This window comes from Aegilops tauschii, chromosome 4 (assembly GCF_002575655.3).
Source record: "Aegilops tauschii subsp. strangulata cultivar AL8/78 chromosome 4, Aet v6.0, whole genome shotgun sequence".
NCBI classification, from domain to species: domain Eukaryota; kingdom Viridiplantae; phylum Streptophyta; class Magnoliopsida; order Poales; family Poaceae; genus Aegilops; species Aegilops tauschii.
In genome coordinates, this window is record NC_053038.3 from 57,790,348 (window position 1) to 57,809,340 (window position 18,993).

General features: G+C 45.6%; 1 protein-coding gene and 1 non-coding gene across 4 annotated transcripts; one reads left to right on the plus strand and one right to left on the minus strand.

The window, feature by feature from the left end:
• The first annotated feature begins 617 nt into the window (after positions 1-617).
• Positions 618-12,748, plus strand: LOC109746181 (calcium-transporting ATPase 3, plasma membrane-type). Of its 3 annotated transcripts, XM_020305312.4 has the most exons (21): positions 618-950; positions 1,054-1,226; positions 1,763-1,936; positions 2,174-2,297; positions 2,387-2,487; positions 2,652-2,738; positions 3,054-3,149; positions 3,463-3,583; positions 3,735-3,863; positions 4,486-4,577; positions 4,693-4,804; positions 5,215-5,525; positions 5,672-5,907; positions 6,160-6,276; positions 7,116-7,231; positions 7,381-9,326; positions 9,410-9,568; positions 9,893-10,064; positions 10,150-10,448; positions 10,804-11,757; positions 11,868-12,748. In XM_020305312.4, exons 1-20 carry the CDS (start codon positions 863-865, stop codon positions 11,077-11,079), a joined length of 4,929 nt encoding a protein of 1,642 aa, XP_020160901.1. In that variant the 5' UTR covers positions 618-862; the 3' UTR covers positions 11,080-11,757; positions 11,868-12,748. The 3 variants fall into 3 exon arrangements, with proteins under 3 accessions (XP_020160901.1, XP_020160898.1, XP_020160899.1); XM_020305309.4 differs by lacking the exons at positions 618-950; positions 1,054-1,226; positions 1,763-1,936; ... (9 more) ...; positions 5,672-5,907; positions 6,160-6,276 and adding an exon at positions 6,666-6,952 and having other exon boundaries at positions 7,177-7,231; XM_020305310.3 differs by lacking the exons at positions 618-950; positions 1,054-1,226; positions 1,763-1,936; ... (9 more) ...; positions 5,672-5,907; positions 6,160-6,276 and adding an exon at positions 6,713-6,952 and having other exon boundaries at positions 7,177-7,231; positions 7,316-9,326.
• On the minus strand, positions 11,325-17,124 carry LOC109746180 (uncharacterized). Its single transcript, XR_005753612.3, has 5 exons — positions 16,026-17,124; positions 14,606-15,070; positions 13,426-14,457; positions 13,014-13,167; positions 11,325-12,763 (listed from the first exon to the last, which is right to left on the minus strand). It is a non-coding gene; the product is annotated as an uncharacterized protein (transcript).
• Between the last annotated feature and the right edge of the window lie 1,869 nt (positions 17,125-18,993).

An 18,993-nucleotide genomic window follows, 5' to 3' on the forward strand; every position in this document is an offset into this window, starting at 1 on the left:
ACGACGGTCCATAGCAACGTCAGTGATGCTCCAATACAACACCGGCGGCCTGGCGAAGCTCCATAGCAACACCGGCGGCCCCCGACGACGCTCCATAGCAACACCGGCGTGTTGCATTGCAGCTCTGCCGCTAGCGCAGAACACCACGCCTCGTTGCACTGTAGCTCCGCCGACGGTGCGCAACACCATGGCCGTTGCACTGCTCCGCCGCCGGCACATGGCTGTTGCACTGCAGCTCCTCCGCCCACCACCTGTGTGTTGCACTGGAACTCCGACGTCGCCGTGCAGCAGCACGCCCGTTGAACTGTAGCTCCGCCGCCCACCGGCGGAGCATCCTACGCCCCCGGCTCAGGCGCTTGCAGCGCGTGGCTGCCCGTCTACACCCTGGCGCCCCAGCCACCGCAGATGGTTTTCCCTCACGGCAGCAGCAGAGAAAAAAAGCAAGGCCATGGCGAGGAGTAGTACGAGAGAAAGCCATGGAGAAGAAAAGGGGATTGCGTTTCGATGAAAGGATAGGGATGAGTGGTTCCCGTGAGATAAGGAAAAGAGTGGGAAGTGGGACGACCACGGGGACACGTGGCGAAAATCAGTCAGTTGATTTAGATCGTTTTCCAAAAAAAAAAGGTCGGGCGGAAGAAAATCTCGCCGCTTTCCCTTTTTTATTTCGCGCGCGCCATAACGCTGGCGGCGGAGCTCTGACCTCCTCTCGCCGGAGGATAATCCCCTCACCGTCCCTCCTCTCCTAAACGCACCTAATCCCGGGCGGAGAGGACCTCAGCCGGCGCCCGGCGCGCCTCTCCATTTCCTTCTCTTGTTCGCTCCGCGCCGGGTGTGGGCGAGACCTCCCACCAGCACCGCAGCGATGTCGTCGGCGGCGGGGACACCATCGGACTGCGGAGGGCATAGGCCGTGGCAGTCATACCACACCGCCTACACCAACGCCAAAGCTGGTAAAACTGCATTCCCCCTCTTTCCTGGCTTAAGATTGCGCCGGTAGGGTTTGAGCATGTACAACGTGGCACTGGTATTTATTCTCCTGTCACGTTGCATTAGGAATGGAGGGAGTTGACAGAGAGAAGGTGCAGAAGGTGATCTATGAAATGAGCAAGGGTTCTAAGTATTTCGAAAATGAGCAGAAGAAGGAGGCGATTACCAAGCTTAAAATTGAGCATCTGCGCGCACAGTGTGCAAAGTTAACTGATAATGACATATCACATTTTCAGAAGGTACGGGGCAGCAATTTTTTTGTGCTAACCTTTGTTTGCTGGTTGTTATTTTGTGATACACCTTGCCCAAGTACCGATCTGTACTGCCCTGTTGTTATGCCCCAACATCTGTGCATTTATGCTTGTTCCCCCCAACCTAGTTGATGAACTATTCATCATAAAGCTCAACTAAAATACAGCATGCTGTTTTTATTCTTGTAGTGTACTATCGAATGATCAATTCACCAACATTTACTTCTGTACCTGTGCTCTCTAGAGATGTTCATGTCTGCAATGCCGAATTGATGATCTTGCCCTCTTCTGAGTTGGTTTGATGATTTGACCTGATCTGTGTTGTTTGGTTAATGATCTTAATCTGATCTGGGCTGTGGTCCGGGGCATGTTAACTTTAGCATCGCAGCAATGTTTAGTTTGTATTGACACCAGTTTGGTAAGTTAGTATGGCTTAATAGTTTATGTAGCATGGTGCGTTTCAACTCATCTGATCCTGTATTGCTCTTTTATGCCGTCATGCCTATGCGCTGACAAAATTTCAGGTTGCTGAAAAGAAAATTTTGGAGTTGGAAGCTTCACGGGATCTTTCAAAGATATGGCTCCACACGGACATGGACGCCTTCTATGCTGCTGTTGAGACATTGGAAAATCCATCCTTGAAGGGAAAACCTTTGGCAGTAGGTAGCATGTCTATGATAGCTACCGCCAGTTATGAGGTTAGCATACAAGGTTCTTGACATTTGTCATTTCTTCTAATCACTAAAAAATACATTAGTGATAATGTGCTCGGTAATCCGTTCCCTTTCCTGTGGAAGTATGGTTGATGAACTATCAAATGCTAATCACCTTAAACTGGATTATCTGAAATGGGTTTGGCTATTTTGTTTGTTTGTCAAAACTACAAGCAATGTTCCCTGTTATCTGGTGTATGGTGTAATTAATTAATCATGCAGGCACGAAAGTTTGGAGTTCGTGCAGCGATGCCTGGTTTTATTGGATGTAAACTGTGTCCTGACTTGGTTTTTGTCCGTCCAAATTTTGGAAGATACACTCATTATAGTGGATTGGCAAGAAAAGGTTTGCAACGTGATGCTCATTTGGAAACCTTTAAACATATATGCTATATAGCTGAGCAGAAATCATTATTGAAGTATTGGTTGCCTTAGTTTTCCAGAGGTATGATCCCAACTTCTTTGCAACGAGTCTAGATGAAGCATACCTCGATATTACAGAAGTCTGCAGTGAGAGAGGCATTACAGGCGAGGAGGTAAGCTTAACCTTTACCAGTAATCACAATTCTCCTGGCTTACTTAACAAGTGCATATGGTGATATGGCTTGATTTGCCCTTCATGGTTTATATTATTTTTTCAACATGCTAGTACTACAATATTGTAAGCTTGCTGCTCACATCGCCTGTGTTTCATATACAGGTTGCTTCTGAGCTTAGGGATGCCGTTCACCAAGAAACTGGTCTAACATGTAGTGCTGGGGTTGCTCCAAACCGCATGATTGCAAAGGTCAGAGCCTGAAGTTCTTTTCTATTTATTCATTTTTGCTTAACTTTGATTCCTTGAGGTAATGGACTGGTCATGCTACGTGTTTATTTTTCGCCTGCCTATATTTGGATGTCACATTGGGTTTAAATTAAATTAATAAGCTCAGACTTGTTGAATGGTGCTGGTAAGTACTAGTTCACTTTCTATAGCCATTATGGATTGTAACTGGAAAGGCTGTTTGCCACACATGGCTGGAGATTTTTAAGCTAACGCATCATCTTTACTCATCTTAAATCTAATTATGCCCTTATAATTGTTCTGGAATCTCTTTGCTAGGTTTGCTCTGATATTAACAAGCCTAATGGACAATTTATTCTGCCAAATGACCGTGATGCTGTGACGACATTTGTATCAACGTTACCTATAAGAAAGGTACTTTATAGCAAGAAGGTTCATGTTCGTTATGGAAGTGTTCTTTTAGCACATTATTCTTTTCATATCATATTTCACATTTTTACCTTGGTTAGGCACTTAGGCTATGACATATTCCATTGTACAGTCTTACATAGGTTTGTGATATAGGCCCTGAGAATATTTTCAGTTGCTCCTTACATTTATGAATTCCTATTTTAGTTATTTTGTTAACTTGGAATGTTATTTACTACGAGCTATCAAGTGATATCATTCTGTGCACATTCATGAGAAGACAAGAACTGATTTGTTATTTGAAGATCTGTGTATGCAGATAGGTGGTATAGGTAAGGTAACAGAACAGATGTTACACCAGGTTCTTGGCATCAGTACATGCCAGGAGATGCTACAAAAGGGTGCTTTCTTATGCGCCCTTTTTTCTGAAGGCTCAACAGGTCCGTATGTTAATTACACTTTTAATTGTTCTATGTCAAGCTTTCAGGAAGCTATATTATATCTATCCAGATCACGATACCAGAAATCAAGCTTCTGAAACTCAGACATTGTCATCTGCTTACTAGATATGATCATTTTAATATTCTTCAGATTTCTTTCTTTCGGTTGGCCTTGGATTAGGAGGCACAGAAACTCCTGAGCATAGGCTAAGAAAAAGTATGAGTTGCGAGCGAACTTTCTCTGCAACAAATGATTCCCATTTGCTTTTCGAGAAGTTAGGTAAACATTCTTATTCTTAATTAGTATTTGTTGTGCATTTGAATTATTGAAGCTAGTTTGACAATTTCACATGTTACCATCACATACCCAGACACCCTTGGTACTTAAGTATTTGTTCGAGATTTTGTTACAGAACACCTCTTTCTGTAAGAGCAATATCTTCAAATACTATGATTCATTCTGGGTGTATTTATAAGCACCTTGACAGGGTCAATTGGATGATATGTTTAATTTCCTTGAGGAAAAAGGCATACAATATCTCCTTGGAACTCTCCAGTTCGTCCAGTTTCAACCCTAAACTCAATTGTATAGTATGTACCGTTTACTTTCATTAATGACTGATCACTTAAAAGAATAAGCATCATTGCACCATTTCTTCTTTGCTTCTATATCATGCTAAAATAATAGAGCAGTTGTCACGACTTGGGGAAAGATTGACAACAATACTGTTTTGTTTTACTTTGTGATGCCTAGAAGTACCAGTATCATAAAAAACAATCTGCATGTGAATAAACCCTTTAGGGACATTAAAAGAGGTGATATATGGCTTTTCATGTGCCGCTGATGTGAGCTTGCTAACATCTTTTCAATGCACGGCTCACAAATGATTGTCTATTTTCAGATAACCTCGCCGAAAATTTAGCTGATGACATGCAAAAGGAGTGTTTGAAGGGAAGAACGCTAACACTCAAACTAAAGACTGCAGCTTTTGAGGTTCTGATCTCCTATGTGTATAAAATTGACTAGTTATTGGTAATTATTGCACCGAGATTGCCAAGAGAGATGGTTTGTTTCATGGCTCACTAGAGTAATGAACCATCTAAACCAGGTTAGGACGAGAGCAGCAACTGCACAAAACTACATCAGCTCCAAGGAAGACATCCTGATCTACGCTAAGAAGTTGCTCAAGGCTGAAATGCCTCTTTCTTTGAGATTGATGGGTAGGTGTGAGCATCTAAACTATTTCTTTGTGTCAAGTTTGATGATTGCTAGTTGGCTGGAACCTGTATTGGTTTCTTTTTGAACTTCTGATATGACTTGAAAGCTCAGATCACAATCACCTGTACCTGAATCTCATTGTCACTGAAGTATTCACTACAAATCTACACAGTTTGGGTCATCCTCCTCATGTTGGTCTGGTTGCTTTGACAACCTGGAGCAATAGGGCATGTGGTTCTGGCTTGGTGCATGTTTCATTACCTTAGCAGTTGAGCACACTGATGTTTTGTATCTCCATGTTTTGATATAATCTGTTTTATGCCAATCGTATTGCGTTGTTTATACTTGACGTTCCTTTGCTCTTGCTGCTCAGGGACGTCAATCTAACTGTCATGCTAATACACTTTTACAGGGTTGCGAATGTCTCACTTCAGTGGTGAGAAGGATGATTCAACTAGCCCAACACAAAAGACACTAGATCGGTTTTTTCATTCCTCGGATATTAACTCAAATACCAATGGAACGAATGGCGCAAGTTGCATTGATGTCTCAGGAGGGCATAACGATTGTAATGATGCAACAACGAAGGACGAGTGTTCGATACATGATGCAGAGAAAGATGTCTCCATAGATCAACAGCCCTCACATGAAGAGAACTCATCTGTTGCAGAAGGAGCGAGCTCGGTCAATTATGATAACGAGGCCGCCTCAAGCAGTTGGAAGGTATGTGTCTCAACCTCTCGACTGAAATTTGATCAACGTTTCTGCAGCCAAGAGAAAGCGTGCATTCCCCCACACCATCCATTTCCTCTACAGATTGGTCACAAATGCTTGATGATAGAAGCAATCAAACTCGGTTCTTCATGCAGGTTACACAGACCGAGAAGTTTGATGAGTTGGGCGACTTGACAAGCTCCAAAGCTTGTGCTTCGTCGAGTAAACCTGGTCAGCATTTCTGGGTAGATGGCTATATTTGCTCCCTCTGCGGATTTGAGCTGCCTCCATGTTTTGAGGAGGAAAGGCAGGAACATTCGGATTTCCACTTGGCTGAAATGTTGCAGCAGGAAGAGGCGGTAGACAGCACAGCCCGCCTCTCGAAGGAAAGGTATTTGTCTGTTGCCATATGCTTAATAGTTATGTTGTTGCCTATTGCTTTTGTGCTTCTGCCACCGCAGTATTTCCATATATGCTTATGTTGACTCCAATTCCCATAATTATTTGGGAAAAAAATAGTTCGCTCGAATGGGAAGTTCATTGAAACATAGTATTAGCTTTTTTATGTTGCATTATTATGCCACCATTTAGAGATGAGATGGACATGATGTAACATAGTATTGTCCTGTAATGTATGTGGCAGGTTAGCTGAACGGCCATGCTCTACTAGCACACCCACGCCCAAGAAGAAACTCAAGTCCTCCAAAGAGGGAAAACATATACCCATTGATTCTTTCTTCCTCAAATGTAACAAGAACTCGTAAGATAGCAGAGCCACAAGTTTTGTAGGCAACACTGTAACGACATGTTGTGAGCCCAGTTACAGACTGTTGTACATGTATTATTGTTTTTCCGTTGTTGAGAATAATATGTAAATATCGCCTCGGCATTTGAGTTAAATCGTCGCGAAAGAGACGGACTTTCCCAGAAGAGAAATGGAGTTTCAGGCCTGAAGAGAAATGGAGTTTCAGGGGTAGAGTGGGTAAATATGATTTCGTGCAACAAACTGGACATGATACCTGGTGACTATACAAAAATTCTATAACCTCTAAACCTAAAAATTTGAAGGAGCATGTACTTCTTTTCCAGAGAGAAACAATGGAGGATTTTCAGGTGAAAGAAATATCTTGCTAGGCTGGTAAATATCTGTGTCAAATGCTAGAGACACGTAAAACGAAGATATCAGAAAGATGCACAGCGGCCTCCTTGCTCGGCCCCTCCAGCTCGCCCCCCTCTACGGCGCCGCGTCACCGCCAGCTGCTCTCCCCTGCCGTCGGACCCCATGGGCGCGCCCGGGTCTAGGCGTGTCGACGGCGACGCTCCGGCGGCCGTGTCGCCGGAACCCCTGCGGCGCGGCGAAGACGGAGAGGCCCGACCGCCGCGGCTTCCGCTTCGCCGCCGCCGGCCAGCTCTCCAGCTCCCCTCGACCCCAACGTGTACGACCCCCTCCCCCTTTCCACCTCGTCAAATAGATTATTGCCTTGCGCTTGAAATCGGAGCTCACGAAACAATCCATGTCCTCAGCTTGGCTGACCAAAAATCTTCTTCTCTAGTTGCAACTTTGTTCTAAGTTCTACCATTTCATTTGCACAAGTGCAGTGTAATTCAGCTACCTCGTCATACTAACTTAACTGGGATGAATGTTGTATATGTATTGCAGGAGAAGCTGCAGGTTGCTGCATCCGCATCCAAAGCCGCCGTGCAGCTACAAAATGGTAACGACCACACAAAGATTCAGTCGCTTTATCACATAGCTTGGGCCTCAAGTTGTGCCGCACTGTGTTCTTATTTGAATGCAGCCTGGGACGCTGCTAGAGTGCTAGTAGCATCTTCTAAGCGTGTTGCCCCAAACATATGTGCTCAGGTCTTTCACTCCAGAGCAGTCAGTATGTCGTCCCTGAAGATGTTAGAGCGGCAGGGTTTCAGATCGACGCCGATGAACTGACATCCATTGTCGAAAGCCGTGACACGGAAAGGCTGACCGAGCACGGCCAGTTAGACGGGATTGCGGACAAGCTAGCGACGTCGTTGACCGATGGGATAAGCACGCGTGAGGGCCTCTTGGGGCAGAGGCAGGAAATTTATGGAGTAAACAAGTTCGCTGAGAGCGAGCCTCGCAGCTTCTGGGAGTTTGTATGGGATGCACTGCAAGACACCACTCTGATAATCCTTGCTGCATGTGCTTTTGTCTCTTTGACTGTCGGCATCGCCACGGAAGGCTGGCCGAATGGCTCCCATGATGGCATCGGAATCTTCGCGAGTATCATCCTGGTTGTTTCTGTCACCGCGACAAGTGACTACCAGCAGTCTTTGCAATTCAGGGACCTGGACAAAGAAAAGAGGAAAATTCTTGTTCAGGTTACAAGGGACGGGTTCAGACAAAGGACATTGATAGATGATCTTCTTCCCGGTGACGTTGTCCATTTAGCGGTTGGAGATCAGGTTCCTGCAGATGGTGTATTTATTTCCGGGTTTTCTCTGTTGTTGGATGAGTCCAGTCTAACTGGAGAGAGTGAGCCTGTCGATGTAAATGAAGACAAGCCTTTTCTTTCATCAGGGACCAAAGTCCTAGATGGGTCTGGCCAAATGCTGGTTACAGCGGTCGGGATGCGGACACAATGGGGAAAGCTAATGGCTGCCCTCACTGAAGGTGGGAATGATGAGACTCCGCTTCAGGTTAAACTTAGTGGAGTTGCAAATATTATTGGGAAAATCGGCCTGTTTTTTGCTGTGTTAACTTTCATTGTCCTCTCCCAAGAGTTAATTGGCCAGAAATATCATGATGGGCTTCTTTTGAGCTGGTCAGGAGATGATGTTTTAGAGATATTGAATCATTTTGCTGTCGCGGTTACAATTGTTGTCGTTGCTGTGCCTGAGGGGTTGCCATTAGCAGTCACACTGAGCCTTGCCTATGCGATGGAGAAGATGATGAATGATAAGGCACTGGTCCGGCAGTTGGCTGCCTGCGAAACTATGGGATCAGCCACAGTCATTTGCAGTGATAAGACAGGAACACTAACATCCAATCGCATGACTGTTGTTAAGGCCTGCATCTGTGGGAACACCTTGGAATTTAACGATCCACTTTCTAGTTTGTCTTCAGAACTCCCAGAAGTTGCAGTAGAAACTCTTCTAGAATCCATACTTACCAACACTGGTGGTGAAGTCGTGATTGACCAAAATGGAAAGCAAGATATAATAGGTACCCCTACCGAGACAGCTTTGTTGGAATTTGCACTGTCATTAGGTGGAAACTACAAACAAAAACGGCAGGAAAGTAAGATTGTCAAAGTGGAGCCTTTTAATTCAGTAAAAAAGAGGATGACTGTTATTCTCGAGCTTCCTGGAGGAGGGTACCGTGCACATTGTAAGGGTGCTGCAGAAATAGTATTGGCTGCCTGTGATAAGTTCATAGACGGCAGCGGTAGTGTTGTTCCCCTTGATAAGAAAACTGCCAACTTGCTCAATGATACCATTGAAACCTTTTCGAGTGAAGCTCTTAGGACACTGTGCCTTGCCTACAGGGGATTGGAAGATGGCTCTACTCAAGAGGAAATACCACTGCAAGGATACACATTCATTGGCATTGTTGGTATTAAAGATCCTGTGCGTCTGGGTGTCAGGGAGTCTGTGGCAAGTTGCCGGTCTGCTGGCATTGCAGTTAAAATGGTTACAGGGGACAATATTAATACAGCAAAGGCAATTGCCCGTGAATGTGGTATACTTACTGATGGCGGTCTTGCTATTGAAGGTGCTGAGTTCAGAGAGAAAACACCTGAAGAACTCCTTGAGCTGATTCCCAAAATGCAGGTTTGCCATTCCTCTGTTTTATCTTGGCTTCGCAAGTCTATCCATCTAGTGAATTCTCATGTGCTAGTCTTGTGCAACTAAAGGTACTAGCCCGGTCATCGCCACTTGATAAGCTTGCACTTGTGAAGTACTTGCGCACAACTTCCAATGAAGTTGTCGCTGTGACTGGTGATGGCACTAATGATGCACCTGCGCTGCGTGAGGCAGATATTGGACTTGCCATGGGCATTGCAGGGACTGAGGTAATAACACCACTGAGTAATGCATACATAGCGTTGAAATGTCGTGGCTTATACTATACATTTCTCTGGTTTTATATGAAGTTATGAAGGGATGTTTGGCTTTGGGATGTAGTGGAACTGTGGGGTGTGGATTATTCCTAGGACTATAACTATATACGTGGTTTGACTTGCTATTGTTTGTGGTTTGCCAATATTATTTGCTGGTGAATCTAGAAACCAAAGTAAAATATTTATCTGGTTCCTGGGTTGGTAAAGCCTTCTCTAAGTTTTTGACAGACATTTGCCCTTTAAGTTCATCTTAAGTTGCTTTATGCATTTGCGCAGGTGGCGAAAGAGAGCGCTGATGTCGTGATTCTGGATGACAACTTCTCCACGATTGTTACTGTTGCGAAATGGGGACGCTCTGTTTACGTCAACATCCAAAAGTTTGTGCAGTTCCAGTTGACTGTTAATATTGTTGCATTACTAGTCAACTTCTCCTCCGCTTGCTTTACAGGTATACCCTACCCACAGGACTGCCTACCCATGATATTGTTGGTTTCAACATGTCTCCCATCTCACGGTCTACTAACTCATGCCAGGAGATGCGCCGCTGACAGCCGTTCAACTTCTTTGGGTGAACATGATCATGGACACCCTAGGTGCACTAGCACTTGCCACCGAACCACCTAACGATAACTTGATGGAGAAAGCACCCGTAGGAAGGACAGGGAAGTTCATCACAAACGTGATGTGGAGGAATATTCTGGGGCAGTCGTTGTACCAATTCACCGTCATCTGGTACCTACAAAGTCAAGGGAGATATGTGTTTGGGCTTGAAGGCTCCGAGGCTGACACTGTCCTAAATACAATCATATTCAACACTTTTGTCTTCTGCCAGGTATGTCGACTGTCGTATAATCGTCTCGTCTTTTACCATTGTTTCTTGTAAAGTACCAGGGGCAGAAAGGAGTTGATAAATACTAGAACCAGATAGAGTGGGACTAGGATTATCATCATATGAGTTGAATATATCATTTAAAACAGTGAAGAGAGAAGAAGGTAGCATGGCGATAGTAATAATTATTTGATCTGAAATGCCAACAGAAGTGCACAATTTCTTGCAGAGGATTACTATGATGTGATTTTCTTGGTTTTGGGATCTCTGTTTTGTTTTTACTGTGTTCAAGCAGAATCAAACAATTCGCTGTTTTTCTCCTTCATTCATGGCTCCGTTTTGATCTGTGTCTCCGTAGGTGTTCAATGAGGTCAGCTCAAGGGAGATGGAGGAGATCAATGTTCTGAAGGGAATGTCGGAGAACTCTATTTTCGTGGGCGTTCTCACCGGCACTGTCGTCTTCCAGTTCATCCTGGTCCAGTTCCTGGGTGACTTTGCCAACACCACCCTGCTGACCCAGCTCCAGTGGCTCATTTGCATCCTCTTTGGCTTCCTTGGAATGCCCATTGCCGCCATGATCAAGCTCATTTCCGTAGAACCTCATGAAGAACACGACGGTTATGGAAAGTTGTAGACTAGAGCAAAATATCATCAACATATATATATCATGGTAAGCTGATGCTGGCCAGTGATTTCTCATGATCATGGAGTCTGAACAATAGTGTCCCGTGAATCAAGAATCGAAGATTGACACCGTACCACGAAGAAACATCCGACTCGATGCCACTTCCTGCATGCCCCAGATCAGACATGCAATGCAGATTAAACAGCTGCACTTGAAAACCAAGGCAAATGGTAAATTGCCCAGCGCAAAATAACTTAATACAAATATGGCACACTAACTTTGCATTATGATGTTTCAACTGGTGTAGGGGTAGACCTCATGAGATTGTACATATGTAATACTATTGTTACACCAATGATTACAGTGATTCATTGTTAAAAGAAGCTGATTCATTCGAACAAATCGGCAGCTTAATGCTCGTACAGTACATATCAAATGTTCCAGCAACATACATGGTTGCTTATTTGATTTGGAATTTGTGCAATTGACGACTTCTGTCAAGTAGATGTCCATACACAGCTGCAGCAACAGGGTACTGCTGCAAAATACTTTGCCTACAACGTACTGCATAGCACCTTCCCAAACTGCAGCGAAGTGAAAGGATAGCTGGGTCTCGAATCAAGAAACCAACTGCCGTATATCTACACAGAAATTCTCTGAGAAACGCAGATTTCTGAGTGGTAACTGGTAAGTACGTACTTGCCAGGTTAACTAACTTCCCCCGTCACCAGTCAGCTCGTCTGACTGCATGCATCATAGGGGAGTACTGACTGTATCAATATTTTTGCGCTCTCCAGCTTCTGCATTGAACCTTCATCATCAACAAGGCCCTCCCTGCAATGCCTGTCGATCTCAAAGAAGCTCTCGCGCAGGGAATCATGAGTGAGCCGCAGGTTCTCAGAGGTTGACGAGCTGCTGCTGCTCGCAAGCAGCTTGTCACAAACAAAGCATGCCAAGCCTAAGACGATGCCGTGCTCCGCTCTCTGCAGCGCCAACTTGAGGTTGGAAAGCAAAATGCCACCCAAGGAATCCAGGATCTTAGGGCTTCCTTTCTTCAGCAGGGTCACCATCAATTCTGCTAGCTTTTTGGATGACGGTGACTCCTCGTGCTCGTTGCCCTGCTCGCTCTGATCATCCTCCCTAGGTTCTTCCGCCTCAAGCAGCTCATTCTTGGCCAGAGCAGCAACCCACAGTGGTAAGTCAGCGTCACCCAAGTTGCACGGCTTGGTAGCCATCTCACTTTCTGGCCCAATCAACCAGCGGCATCCAAGACCCAATATCAGGACTGGCAGCCACTGTTTTACAACAGAAACTAGTGTGAGAGCATATCTCGGGCCTGCAAAGGATTCGACAGCGGGTACAAGATCAAGAAGATTATTGGCAAGGAGGAAGGCCTCCTCTGGGGGACTCGCCGACTCGGTTGAGCTTGCTAGCACCAAATGAAGCAGCTTGGCTGCGTAAGTGAAGGAGCTTCGTGTAAGGATCAGTATGTCTTTCAGATCATCCCCATTGAAAGATGAGCCCTCACTGTGCCTTTTCATGGCTGACACTGCATATTTTGTGTAAGATGATCCAAATCCGACACATCTTACTTTACTCTCATTGACCAGCTTGATGGTTGTTGTATCGACAATGAACTTAAGAATTGAAGTGCCAAGCATAATCACATTTATTGTGCATTCCACTGGATTTCCTGCACAAGATGCATCACTTACTTATTTATGAGGTAATAAGAAAAATTGTGTAGGAAAAAAAATTTGACCAAGAAATTATGCAGCACTGATACAATATGCACAGATAACGATGATTTTAAACATGAAATTTCTATTTACACTCTTTGCATGCTATCAGAACATCAGATACTCACTTGAGTTGATGAATAAACAATCAATTTAAAGAGGATTGCCACATAAAGAGCTTGTATGGGTTTTGTGAAGCCATACCTTCAGGGGTGACATGCTGCTGATGTTTATGTTCTGCAGATTCCTTATTCTTGTTCAATTTTGAAGTTGAGTTGGTGGAAACAGTAACAGATCCATTTACAAATCTATCATAGCATCTCAGCAGATGGTCCAGTGACTGGTTGACAATTGTCGACTGACACAAGATGAAATTTACAATGAGACTAGCAAAATATTAAATACAAATACTGAATAACATTCACACAGATCTATGGAAAGCTATCTAAGATAACAGTAGTGCAATCAACGAATCTACACCCGCACAAAAAAACAGATCTTAGATTTGTTCCTACTGATGCATAACCAGATAAGCATGGTTTAACAACAAGATAACAGGTGTTTCCCTTAAAAAAACAAGAAAACAGGTGTGGTGGCACTGCGTAAATCGACTCACCTCAGAGCAGCTCATATCCGTTTGATCAACATCCTGAAGAGCACTATATGTAGCCAAACTCAAATAAGCCAACACTGGACTGAGGTCTAGAGATTCAAAATGTAGGCACTGCTCAATGTACACTTGAGAAATGACCTTCAGAGAAGAAAATGCAATTTCTGCATAAGATTGCACAAAAGCAGCTCTCATCTCCTCAGCTTTTAGTATTTCATTAAGCTGCCATGCTGCTCCCCCTACAGCAGCAAGTTCTTCATTATTCAGGATTACTGGTGTGGATGACCTATTTCCAACCACATCGTCAGACCTTGCTGGCGTTTTCTTAAGCGACTTCCCTTTCTTCCTCTTTGTAGATGCAACAGGGCACGATGGAGGTTCAAGTCCATAAATCCCAGAAAAATAAGAGGCTTTAGATTGCAAAATATTAGTCAATTCTTCAAACATTTCATCAGAACGGCCACTCAAATGTACCAACTTATGCGCTGCCAACAATGCTTCTTGACATTCTTCCTGCTTGGAAGTCACTGCAGCATTCACAACTATATTCATGCATTCGATATGTAACACACATAGATCATCAGGTGATACCACTGGCACCATGCTGAGAAGAGCAGCCTGGGCACCATCAGAAACTGCAGTTTTAAAGAGCAGCTTCAGTTTAGCATTTGCAAAGCACTCTCTCAAAGCAACCAAATTAGAGCCCTCGTCAGATAAGCTTTTTATTAGTTTGGCGGAAGCAATAACAAGACCATCAGTCTGCTCTGAATTCAATCCTGATGGTGACAATGCCCGACTAATAGAGACTTTAATAAGCCCAACAAGACGCTGCGGGGTTGATCCTTCAGACAGAGCAAATTCACAAAACCTTGCCCCAGCTGCCGGCGATCTCTTTATGAGTGCAATGCAGCGATCACATGCTTCTTTTAAAGGCAACTTAGATGGAAAGTAAGAAGGAATGAGAAGCTTTGTGATTTTTTTAGCAACACGGGGATGATCATCTGCAAGTGAAGACAATAGAGTACCCAAACCAACAACCTGAACAGAAAAGTGTGTATTAAACTCCTACCCAGAAATATCCAAATATACGCTAGCCTATTTGCTCAAATTGAAAGTTCTGTAAATGCAAAGGTCAGTTAGGTTACAGTGTAAATCAAGATATGCATGCAATAACTATGTACCATACCTTATTGTACTGGAAAGATCGAAGATCACGAATAGTTAACAGGAGATCTACAGCAGCAGCTCTGACAGATAAAACAGGATCAGAAACCATATCGCTTAATCTCGGAAGTAGCACTTTCATTATGTCATGACTTTGTGGATTGTCAAGCAAGTATATCAGGCCATTCAGTGTTGATAGACGAACTTCATTGCAAGAATCTTTGGACATGTCATCAACAATTTTACTCAAATTTTTTGAAATGGTTGGCGATGGAATAACTTCCCAAAACTGGTTAAGAATACGGCAAATTCCTTCAACTGCGACTGCCCGTATTTCTGGGCAGTCATCTATGAGAAGTTTGTCTAGCAGGAAGAACTGCTTCTCTAACAGAGGATCGTTGACATCCTTTGTCACATCTGGGTCTTCGAGGGGAAATAAATCCAGTAGAAGATGTAAAGCATTATGGCGAACATTAGAGTTCGCAACCTGCCACAAAGTAGACACTTGAGATAGCCATAAGAATGTCTAACTTAAAGTGTTCCATACCTACTATTTCTTGACAAATACTCCCTCCGTCCCATAATGTAAGACGCTTTTTGGCACTATTGTAGTGTTAAAAAACGTCTTACATTATGGGACGGAGGGAGTACATGTTAAAAGTGAAACAAGAAAAGTGATTACAACTTCCTGAGTACAAACTAAACTTGAAGTAATCCATTGAATTTAGTAAACTTGGCCATTGTTCTAAAAAGATTATAGGTTGTAATGTTTCTCTCATACCTAGAGCATAAACAGTGATGACCGACTATGGAGCTTTGGGAATGTGGATGGGTTATTTGAAAGCAATAGTATACATGACACCCTACCTATATAGAATCCTTCAATACTGTTCAGTATGCATTAATCAAATGTTGATATGCGATTATCATTGCTATTTTAGACATGAATAAATTCCAGTAGACAAACTGTTACCTAGAGTATCACAGTACCGACCAATCTCATTTTATCCAGAAACCTAATCTTTGTGTAGACTCTCCCTTGTGGGAAGATTAACAAGCTAACATGAGATACAAACACTAGGCTAAGATATCATGTGAAGAAATCGTGTGAAATTGTGGATGCTTTTGAAGTTTACAGCCATGTGACGAGTTAAACCTTTTTGTTTGTTTGTTATCATGTTATGTCAGCGAGTACTTTGAAGCTGTGTTAACTACTGGTTTTGTTATTGTAGCAGCATGCATGTGTGTGAGAATAACACTACTAGGACCAGGCATTTTAGCAGAGCCCACTGTCTGACATGCCTACACCTTTCCTAAGCTAAACACTGTACTATCATAATTCATCAACAAATCACTTGAATTGTTATTTCATCAACAGCAGAGCAAGCATTTTTCAAGTCAGTTCTACCACCCACCAGAGAAGTGCAAGACAATGCGCGTACCTGCAATGACCGGAACAGCACAGGCTCAGACAGCCTGAAGACCAACTTTTCAACTCCAGCCACTGCCTTCTGCTCGACAAACGCCCACAGTATCCTCCTAGCAGCCCTAGCCACCTCCTTGTCGGCGGCATGTACTGCTGCCTCAACCATCCCCTGCAGAAACCCATCCCCGATCTCCCCTCTGACCCACCCTGCGTCCTTCCACGCTCTGAACACCACCTCGCCGTAGGCGACCACGGCCGCCCGCCTCCCTCGCATCATCCCCACCTGGGCCCTTATGAGCTCCAGCCCCTCCCTGGCGAGTCCCTCGCTGACCCCGAGCACCAGCGCGAGGAGTTTCCTCCCTTCCTCGGCCTTGAGGAAGTGGGGCGACACGAAGCAGCGCAGCAGGAGCATCTTGAAGTCCGAGATGCTCTCGTCGGTGTAGTCGAGCAGGGGCAGCGCCTCGCGGAGGGCGAAGAGGCGGCGGAGGAGCGGCCTGGCATTGGAGCCGGAGGTGAGCGCCTGGGAGAAGAGGTAAGGCAGGGTCTGGGCAACGAGCGCGTCGCGCCCTGGAGCCCCGGCGCGCCACGCGAGCTCGAAGCAGGAGGCGGCGAGCGCGGCGACGGGCGGGTCCTCGGTGGCGAGGATCGCGAGGCGGTCGTGCAGGAGCGCGAGCGGGCGGAGAAGGTCGTCCCATCGCGGCGGGTGGAGAGGGTGGGTGAGGAGGAGGTGGAGGAGGACGGCGGCGGGGGCGCGGGGGGAGACGGAGCCGCAGCCGGGGTCCGGGTCGGCGGAGAGGGCTTGGGCTAGGGTTTGCGGGAGGGAGAGGAGGACTGGGTGGGAGTCGGGGAGGGAGTGGACGGTGTGCTTGAGGTGGGGAGGGGTCTTGAGAGCTGCAGCGCCGGTGGGGGCGGGGAGGAGGGTGGCGGCCAGGGCGAGGAGGTCGGCGGAGGAGGAGGGGGCAGGCCCGTCGTCGCCGGCAGCGGGGGTGGTGCGGCGGCGGCGGCGCGCGGGCGGCATTGCGGATGTGGGGTGAGATTTTCTGGTGGGGTTCGAAATGGGGAACGGAGGGAGGTCGACAGATTTGGGGAAATTTTGGGAGGGAGAGACGGCGACGGAGACTGAATTTGGAGGAGGAGGGGCGATTGGGATCCGCCAAAAGAATCGGAATTCGCTCGCGGCGGCAAAATGTCTCTGAAACGCAAAGGGGCGCGAGCAAACGAGATGGGCCGGCCCATTCATTCAGCAGATAGAACGTGCTACAGGACCTTGGGGCCCAGTCCTTTCTGCCGATTCTTCCATAATCTTGAAAATCGGCCTTTTTTTTACGGGTAATAGACTTTATTATTTCTCATATATAATGGTCATATCATTTACAAGGAGACGAGAAACAAAGTCCGGGATCAAATCTTCCCATGAACTAGAAGATTGGCTATTGAAAGATTTTTTTGCTAGAGAATCAGTAACTTGGTTTGCCTTCACGGAAGCAAATGCTTAAAACATATTTGGGTCAAGTCCATCGCCAATTGCTTAGACTCCATAATTACTGCCACCCAAATAATCATCCATCAATTGCATCGATCCTACCACAAACATGCAGTCCAACTCAATTTCCATGTTGTTGCTACCAATATTTGCTGCAAGAAACATGCCATTTCTGATAGCAGTTAGTTCTGTTGAATCAAAGTCTCGAACATGAGGTAAAACCCAGTTTGCAGCTGCTATGAAATCTCCATGTGCATCTCGGACGATAGCTCCACATGAACCTGAGAGAGTTTCAGGATGGAATGATGTGTCGACATTTATTTTAATTCGAATGTTTTTGGCCGAAAGTGGATGGGTTTCAGCAAGTGGTGCAGGATGCGTGGGATTCTCTGTCATCGGAAGGAAACCCCTTCCTTATGTTGGATAACAAACTAAGGGCAACTGCAAAGGCACTTCAGAGCTGGAGTGATCGCTGGATTGGAAACGTTCGGCTGCAGATTGCGATCGCAATGGAGATTATTGGGAGGCTGGAGGTGGCTGCGGAGAACAGAGTACTCACGGCACAGGAGCATGACTTGCGACGAGTGCTCAAGAGGAAGCTGCTTGGGCTCTGCTCGCTGGACAGGACCATAGCGAGGCAGCGTTCGAGACTACTTCAGCTAAGTGAGGGCAATGCCAATACAAAAAAATCACAGGCAGGCGAGGCACATGCAGAGGAAAAACATCATCACCACCATGCAGCACAATGGGCAGATCTTCACGGGCCAGGACAGCATTGCGAGCGCTGTGGATGATTACTATGAGGAGCTACTTGGCTCCACATCCGGGAGAGTATCGGCCATCAACCTAGACTTCCTTGACCTCCCATCCCGTGACCTCACCCACCTTGAGTCACCTTTTACGGAGGATGAGGTGGAGCGGACGATCAAGAACATGCCCCTTGACAAGGCACCGAGCCCCGACGGGTTCACCGGCAGGTTTTACGTGGTGTGCTGGCAGATCATCAAGGTGGACTTCATGAGGGCACTAGAGCATTTTCATCGTGGCGATACAAAGGGGTCTTGCGGCAATAAACAAAGTAGTGGTCTCTCTCCTGCCAAAGAAGGAGGGTGCGGTGGATATCAAGGACTACTGTCTCGTCAGCTTGTCCATGGCGCCATCAAGATATATGATAAGGTGTTGGCGGTCCGACTGGCCGAGGAGCTGCCACACTTAGTGGGGAATCACCAAAGCGCCTTCATATGCGGCCGATCACTACACGATAACTTTATGATGGTTCAGTGCATGGCGCGGCGTCTGCATGCTCTCAAGCAGCCCACAATCATGCTCAAACTTGATATCAGCAAAGCTTTTGATTCGATCAAATGGCCATTTGTGCTGGAGGTGCTCCGGAGACTGGGCTTTGGAGAAAGATGGATTGCGTGGATTTGTGGCATGCTAGCTACCTCGTCCACAAGAATAATGATCAACGGACTTCCGAGAAGACCAATCCTAAATTGTT